Here is an 8,180-nt window from a genome sequence, read left to right as displayed (position 1 = left end):
AGGTCTGAAGTAAAGCATGGACACTTGATGGAGAAAAAAATACAATTAAATAATTCTATTTTAAATCCTCCTGTTAGGAATATTATGTTTTCTAAATAATTTGTGTCTACTACCAATTTGTAAAGTCAGATTTTCCAATAGTCCAATAAAATTTTGTAAAATTAGATTTCCTGCCTTTGTTTTATCAATGACTGCCTATCCACAAACACCTGTTTTTCATGATTTCGCATTCTAGTTTTTGACCATTTTACACATTTTTACCCATTTTGGTGCTGTTTTACACTGGTCACTGTTTTACACCTGTTTCTCATGGTTTCACACAGTTTTTCACCATTTTACATGTTTTTTTCACCATTTTGCTGCTGTTTTACACTGGTCATGTTGTTTTACATCAGTTTTTCATTATTTCACATTCTAGTTTTTCATAATTTTACACGGTTTTACCCATTTGGTGCTGTTTTACACCTGTTTTTCATGGTTTCACATAGTTTTTCACCATTTTACATGTTTTTTTCACCATTTTGCTGCTGTTTTACACCAGTCAGGTATTGTTTTACACCTATTTTTCATGGTTTCTCATTATAGTTTTGCACCGTTGTTTTTACACCATTTTGCTGCTGTTTTACACTGGCCATGCACTGTTTTACACCTGTTTTTCACAGTTTCTCATAGTTTTTGACCATTTTACATGTTTTTGCACCATTTTGCTGCTGTTTTACACTAGTCAGGTATTGTTTTACACCTGTTTTTCATGGTTTCTCATCATAGTTTTGCACCATTTTACACGTTTTTACATCATTTTACACTGCTCATGCAGTTTGACACCTCTTTTCCATAATTTCTTACAATTTTGCTCCGTTATTCACGCTTTTACACCATTTTGCTGTTGTTTTACACTGCTCATGCAGTTTTACACCTCTTTTCCATGATTTCTCATAGTTTTGCACAGTTTTACATATTTTACACCATTTTGGTGCTTTTTTACACTGCTCATGCAGTTTTACACCTCTTTTCCATGATTTCTCACAGTTTTGCACAGTTTTACATATTTTTACACCATTTTGCTGTTGTTTTGCGCTGCTTTTGCTCCGTTTTACACTGGTTTCCCACGGGTTTTCACATCGATTTAGCACTGAATTCTCACCGCTTCTACACCCAACCCCTCAATCTCCACAGCAGCGCGTCCCTGCGGTGTCACCCGTTCCCTCGTGACACTGTGCCACCTCTCCCTCCTCCAGGGCCACCTGCAGACGGGCACATTTTGGGGTGGGCGGAGCGGTGGGTGCGCGCTCGCAGGCAGCGCTGCCCGAGCTCCGAGCGCATCCACCGGCAGCAGGAGGAGGAGGAGGAGGAGGAGGAGGAGGAGGCGAAGGAAGAGGAGGAGGAGGAGGAGGAGGAAGGGGAAGGGTGGGGGGGGGTGGGGAGGGTGGCGGAGGGAGGGAGCAATTGAATTTCAAACACAAACAACCGCATGGGGCTCGGGCCCTCCGCCGCTGCGCCGCGCCGCCGCTGACCCTCGGATTAGGGAGGGCTGGTTGGGTGTTTTTTCTTTTTTTTTTTTTTTTTTTTTTTTTTTTTTTTTTGGTCGGGTTATTTTCTTTTATTTTATTTTTGGTTAATCCCTGCCTCGCCGGGTTTTGCCTCCCAAACTTCATCCCTAACCCCCCCCTCCTCCCCTTTCCCCCCACCCCCCCGCCCGCTCCCCCCGGTCCCGGGAGGAGCCGCCAGCCAAGATGTCCCGGTCCAACCGGCAGAAGGAATACAAATGCGGGGACCTGGTTTTCGCCAAGATGAAGGGTTACCCGCACTGGCCTGCTCGGGTAAGGAGCTGGGGAAGGGGTGGGGGGATTTGGGACCCTCCGGTGCGCCCCCGGTTCTCCCCCGGTGTCCCCCCCGGTTCTCCCCGTTGCATAACGCGGTGCCCCGGGGATGGGGGGAGGGGGCGCGCCGGGGTCAGGCTGCCCCCGTGTAAATTGTGACCGCATTGGGGTCAGCCTTCCATCCCCCCCGCCCCGTTCTCCTTCCACCGGGGTCGGGGTCCAACTTTACCGGCACCTTATGTAAGGCCGGGCCCGGCGCTCGGGGGTTTTACTCGGTGTACCGAGGCGCTTTCGGGACATTTCGCTGGGCTTTAGGGGGGATTTAAACAACATCCCGGGCTCTCCTGGGAGCCCTTTTTGTGCTGTTTATTCATTTTTTCTCCCCGGGGGAGTAGGATGGGGGGGGTCACGGGTGGAGACCGCGTGGCTTCTGCCACCGCGTGGGAATGGGGACCCGCGGTGACCGGAGCACGAGGCTGGGCCAGCCCGGGGTGACCCCCCATGGCCCGGGTGAGCCCCCCCATGGCCAGGGTGACCCCCCAATTTCCCGGGATGACCCCCACTCCCCATCCCCCGGTACCAGGGGGGGTCCCTTCTCCACGTTGGGGCCGCACCGCGATGCCCTTCCCGTTTTTTGGGGAGGGGTCAGGTCGCCCCCCATTCTCTTCACTGATGGTTTTTGGGGTTCAGCTGAACCCCCCCCCCCCCACAGTGTCCCCCGGCTGTTCGTGGCCTTACCACGGGTGCCCCAGAGGTGCCAGCGCTCAGCCGGGAGTTTGGCTTTAGAAAAATCGATAGAATTATTGACTTAGGACAGGGAAAAAGGGGGGGCTGTGTATACTGGGGGCCCCACCATGTGGCTCCCTCCCACCTTACAGTGTCTGGGCACCCCTAGGGGGGTCTGTACCCGGAGCCCGGGACCCCCAAACCATGCGGGCCGGATCCCGTGGGCAGCTCTGGCTACCCAACACGGCGCTGGTTATTTTTAAGCGGTTGATGATGCAGTTTAAAATTTCCTTGGAGTGTTTCTCCCCCCCCCCCGCACACACACACACACACACACTCCCCTCTGCCGGCCTTGGGGCTGCCTGGAAACCCCAAATTGAGCGGAAAACGGGAGGATTGGGGCGGTGGGCTTTAAAGGCATAGGATGCCCCCCCCATGCCCTCCATCCCCTCCTCCTTCCCCCGGCGGATTTGAATAACTTTTGTTTGGTTTGTCGGGTTCTGGCGGGGAGGCCGGGAGGGGGTTGGGAGCCGCTCGGATTTGGCACTGGCCTCCCAACGCGCATTTGAAAGCGGCTTTGCGAGGAGGAGCCAGAGGGATCCCTGCGAGCTTTTCCACCGGGGAGATGGAAAAAAAAGAAAGCAATATTGCCCTGCACAAATCCTCCTCCACCGTCCCGTGGGTTCCCCAGCACCGCCGGATGTTTCGGGGTGCTGGGGTAGGTTTTCCCACTTCTGGAAGCTCCTTGTGTTGATCAGAGGGGATTTTGGGGTGCAGCCGTCCCCGCGGTGACTAATGGGTCAGGGTGAAGCAGGCAGTGACTAATGGGGTGCTGTGATGAAACGTTACCCGGCCACGCGTGGCGTGTGCTGCGATATTTGTTTCCAACCAGGTGTGGCTGGAGCAGGGAGATAGGGGGAGAAATGGAGGGGAGGAGTTTTTTTAGGTTTTTTTTTTTTTTTTGTATCTTTTCCCTGGGGATGGCACCTGGCGCTGTTCCCCAGCCCCTGCCTCCAGTGAAACCTCTGCCTGAGAGGGGCAGCATTAGAGGGGAAACTGAGGCATGGGAGTGGGGAGATGAGTTGCTGGCACCTGGGAGATGATGTTTGCCTCCTTCTTCCCCTCAGTCTTTCTCTGCAGGGTCCCTTAGGCTCGTTGTCAGCTGCTTCCCTGCTGCTATGGGCAGATCCACAGCCCTTATTCCATGCAAGGACAGCACGGGAGCACCAGCACCATGTGGCACCCCTGACATCCCCCTTCCTGAGCACCCTTCCCATGGCTGGTGTGTGGTGGCTGCAGGATCCTGCTGGCCATATCCTCTGAGCACATTCTGGGTAGTTTCCTGCCCATTGCCTGCCTGCTGCTGGGATGGGGGCCAGTGATGGTCCCAGGGCTCAGGAGTGCACCCTGGGACTCAGGGATGCCACCTGCTATGTGTGCCCCCCACCATGGGTTTCATCAGCCACATGAGTTAATTGCATTAATTCCCCTTCCTGACAGCCAGCTCCTCACTGCCAGCCTTGTGCTGCAGAGGGGAAACTGAGGCAGGGAGGGGCTGCTCCCAGCCCCCATGGCCAGCACAGAGCAGGCTGTGTCCAGCCATGCTCTCTGGACCAGTTGCAAAGGTGAAGAGCAGAGGTTGGGGGCAGAGTCCAGAGCAGGGGTTTGTGCCTGTCCCTCCCCTGCCACGCTCCAGGGGAAATGTCCCAGCCCATTTTCAGACCCCCCTGGGCAAGGCTGGGCTGTGGCACCAGTGCCATTCACAGGAGCTGGCAGAGGGGACAGAAATGGGCACTGTGGACTTTACCCTGTCACCCCTCACTGCCAGTGTCCAGCGAGCCACAGGGACAGACAAACAGGCCTGAGGTGTGACAGTTCCACAGTGGGGCAGTTTGGGCAGCCCAGGGTTTTTGGGTGGGTTTGCTCCTGCCTGCACTATCACTGTCCCTGATGGGTGTCACCCTCCTGTCCTGTGTCCCCTGCCCCAGTCCCTGCCTGCCCATGCAGATAGAGCCACTGCCTCCCCCTGGGCTGCAGGAGGTTGATAAAGGGCTGGTGCAGGCAGGGATGGGCTGTGCAGGATCCTCCTGTCCCATGGAGCCCTTCAGTTCATGGGCTGGGGACAGGCAGCAGTGGGCTTGGGGACACAGGGACACAGGGCAGCCATCCCTGACCTGCTGCCTGTGCTGCCTTTCCTTGGGGAAGGAGATTTGGAAACTTGCTCAGCTGGGGGATCTCCATCAGGGTCCTGGCACTGCAGGGAGTCTGGATTCCGTGTTCTTGCCTGGGGGGCTCTAGGGCTGATGGGGCCCTTGCTGCTTTGTCCCAGGAGTGACCTGCAGGAATGTGGCCTGCGGGAAGCACCATCCCCGGCTGGGCCGGGCTGGGCTGGGCTGGGCTGGGCTGGGCTGGGCTGGTGGCCACCCCTCTGAGTCACATCATCCCCTCCTCCACCTTCGGTGCCATGCAGGGATGGAGCTGCTGCTCCCAGCTGCCACCGTGGGCCAGGGTCCTGCTGGGGACTGCTGCAAGGGCCACACTGACCTTTGCTCTGCTGGGGACTGTCCCTGCTCCTGGAATGTCCCCGTGCATGTGAGGAATGGGTAGCACTGGGGCATGACAGTGCCAGCAGCCCCAGGGCACTGGGTGGGAGCACTTCACCAGTCCTGAAACACCCCCTGGATCCTGGTGCAGGATGTGCCCCCCAAACCACATTTGGGCAGTGGGGATGGCAGAAAGGCACATCCCACCCAGGAGTGGGACATCACACCGACCATCCAGCACATGCTGGTGCCTGTACAGAGCCCCTCCCAGTGTCCCATCCCCTCCATCTGCCCCTAAGCACAGGGAAAAGTATTAGTTCCATTCCCAGCTCTGGGAAGGCAATCAGGAGAAGCTCTTGGCCAGGTCTACCCTGTCACAACACCCCAGCCCTGCTGGCTGGGGAAACTGAGGCTCAGCAAGCTGCAGGGTGACTTGGGAAAGGTTGTGCCATGAGTCAGCAGAGCTGGGAATGGGACCCAGCATCCCACGTCTGTGCTGGCACCTTCCAGCCCGGTGACGTGCCCTGAGACCCCCACCCACATCCTCCTTCAGCTCCTTCCACCTCCCTTTGAGGTTTTCTCAGGGAATTTATGGCTGCTGGCTGCAGGGGGGGTTATTTTTAGCTGCTATAAAAAGCAGCCGGAGTTGCTTTCGCTCCGTTCCCGCTCGGCGCCTCGGGATTATTCACGCTCGCTGGAGCAGCACCTGCCTGTGGGCTTGGCACCGGCTGCTGCTTGACCCCACAGCCCTCCCCAGGCTGTCCCCTTGTCTGGTGACCCCATTTTGGCCAGGGTGTCCCAGCAGCAGGGCAGTGTCCCCCCCCCAGGCACCCTGATCCCTGTTCCTGGCCCAGGCTGGAGGTGACGCCTGTGGCACCACTGGCAGCGCCTGAATTTGCTGAGTGTGTCTGAGCTGGTCTAGACAAGAGCTTAAGGGGGGAGGGGGTGGGAGAGGAGGAGCCCTGCTGGCCCCCACACCACTGGGCACAGCCATTTGTTCTGCTGGCCACTTCTTGCCAGAGCTGTCTCTGGACAGTGGGTGAATTCCCCAAGGAATCACATTTTCCTTTCCTGAGCTGTGCCCGTCGATAGGACACTGAAGGGGGGTGATGTCCTGAGGTCCCTCTCCTCTCACCCTGTCCTTTGTGTCACACAGATTGATGAGATGCCAGAAGCTGCAGTCAAATCCTCCTCCAATAAGTACCAAGTCTTCTTCTTCGGGACCCATGAAACGTGAGTGGGAGCTGGGCCTTACAGACAGGTGCTTCCAGTGAAGTTGGGAAAGGGGAGATCCCCCCTGCTCCCACCCCTCACTGCTTTCCTCTGGCACAGGGCATTCCTGGGGCCCAAAGATCTCTTCCCCTACGAGGAATGCAAGGAGAAGTTTGGAAAACCCAACAAGCGGAAAGGGTTCAGCGAAGGTTTGTGGGAGATCGAGAACAACCCCACGGTCAAAGCCTCCGGTTACCAGGTGGGTGATGAGTTTGGGGGGCCTCCATCTCACCCTCCCCACCCCATTCCTCCTTCCTGGGTGCTCTCTGTGACCCCCCCTGTTCCCACAGCCCACCCAGAAGAAGAGCTGCCCCGAGGCGGCCGAGCGGGAGCCGGAGGGGGATGGGGAGAAGAAGGGCAATGCAGAGGGCAGCAGTGATGAGGAGGGGAAGCTGGTGATTGATGAACAGTCCAAGGAGAAGAACGAGAAAGCCGGGATCAAGAGAAAAGCAGAAGATGCTTTGGAGGTACTGGGTGGGCTCCTGGGAGGAATGGGGATGTGGGTGATGAGGGCTGAGCTGACTTGAGCTGCCCCCACCCAGGACTCCCCCAAACGCCCCAAGGATGCAGAGGGGCAGGAAGGGGACAAGAAGATGGATAATGAAGAGCCCCCCAAGGAGGAGCCCAAATCCAACCCGGGTGAAGGGGAGAAGAACAGCGACGCCGCCGACGCACCAGACACCAACGAAGCCAAGCAGGAGGGCAAGGAGGAGATCAGAGACCACAAGGAGAGGTGAGGCTGGTGCTGTCACCCCTGTCCCCACATCCTCCAGGCCTTGGGGGCACCCCAAATCTGACCTGGCTCTTTTCTTGGTCCCCACAGCCTGTAGTGGCTTCCCTGGAGAGCTGATCCTTCCCTGCCGGCTCCCGGCTCCGTGTCGCCCGCGCCGGCTCGTCGTGTCCGGAGCTCTGGACGAGAGAAACCACCCCAAAATGAAATTTCAAAAGGAAACAAAAAAAAAAAAAAAGAAGAAGAAGAAGAAATAAAAAAACCTACAAAAAAAAAGAGAGAGGAATGCAGAGCAGCCCGGTACTGACCCCGAGCGCTCCGTGCCTGCCCTGCCGTGGGCGCACGCTTTGTTTAGTGATTCCTTGGGGCTGAGCAGTTGATTTGAAATAAAAGCGAATCTTGCCTTTTTAAAGCACTTGTGGGCCCTGGATTAGCCCCTGGACCCTCCTGCACGGCTGGTTTTGGGTTATCCACAGAGGTGGGGCTGCCAGAGCCCCTCTGGGGAGGGGGGAGCGAGCACATGGATGGGGCTGGGGCTGGGGCAGGGAAAAAGGGGAAAAATAGTAACTGCAGAATTATAGAGTGCCCTGGAAGGGGCACAGAAGGATCAAGTCTTACTCCTGTCCCTGCACACCACACCTCAAAATTCCAGCATCCAAGAATATTGTAAAAACACTCCTTGACCTAATTTAGGATCGTGAAATCATTGAATAGCCTGAGCTGGAAGGGATCATTGAGCCTTGGCCTTGCTCAGGACACCCCAAAATGCCCCCACTTCCAACATCCAAGAGTTTCCAAGACTCAACTTCTATCCTGGAATAGTGGAATATCCTGGGCAGGATCATCGAATTCAACTCCAGGCTCTGCAGAATCATCCTGGGCCCAAGGCCGTGTCCAAACGCTGCTGGAGCTGTGGCAGCCTTGGGGCCGTGTCCATGCTCTGGGCCCTGTGTTCCGAACACACAACCCAGCCAGGAGAGGCCGAATTTGTGCCCGGCTCCCTGCAGCGGGGACAGCAGACACCCTGCCCTGCCCCCGGGGCTGGTCCAGGGACAGACAGAGAGGCCAGCGGCAGAAAATGGAGCCGTG

The 8,180-nt window shown here is 56.4% G+C and overlaps 1 protein-coding gene across 1 annotated transcript; it reads left to right on the top strand.

Moving 5' to 3' along the window:
* Positions 1-1,384: 1,384 nt before the first annotated feature.
* HDGF (heparin binding growth factor) lies at positions 1,385-7,503 on the top strand. The gene is made up of 6 exons (XM_056509922.1): positions 1,385-1,820; positions 6,246-6,322; positions 6,422-6,560; positions 6,652-6,828; positions 6,904-7,094; positions 7,185-7,503. Exons 1-6 carry the CDS (start codon positions 1,734-1,736, stop codon positions 7,189-7,191), a joined length of 678 nt encoding a protein of 225 aa, XP_056365897.1. The 5' UTR covers positions 1,385-1,733; the 3' UTR covers positions 7,192-7,503.
* The last annotated feature ends 677 nt before the right edge of the window (positions 7,504-8,180 follow it).

The sequence above is a fragment of the Oenanthe melanoleuca genome, chromosome 25 (assembly GCF_029582105.1).
Source record: "Oenanthe melanoleuca isolate GR-GAL-2019-014 chromosome 25, OMel1.0, whole genome shotgun sequence".
NCBI classification, from domain to species: Eukaryota; Metazoa; Chordata; class Aves; order Passeriformes; family Muscicapidae; genus Oenanthe; species Oenanthe melanoleuca.
Note: the sequence above shows the minus strand (reverse complement) of the source record. Positions and strands in the feature narration are given on the sequence as shown.

Excerpts from the sequence above, each read along its gene's own strand:
- HDGF (XM_056509922.1), top strand. The coding sequence starts at position 1,734 with ATGTCCCGGTCCAACCGGCAGAAGGAATACAAATGCGGGGACCTGGTT. Across the intron at positions 6,561-6,651 it reads TCAAAGCCTCCGGTTACCAG|CCCACCCAGAAGAAGAGCTG; the intron begins GTGGGTGATGAG and ends CTGTTCCCACAG. Across the intron at positions 6,829-6,903 it reads AAGCAGAAGATGCTTTGGAG|GACTCCCCCAAACGCCCCAA; the intron begins GTACTGGGTGGG and ends GCCCCCACCCAG.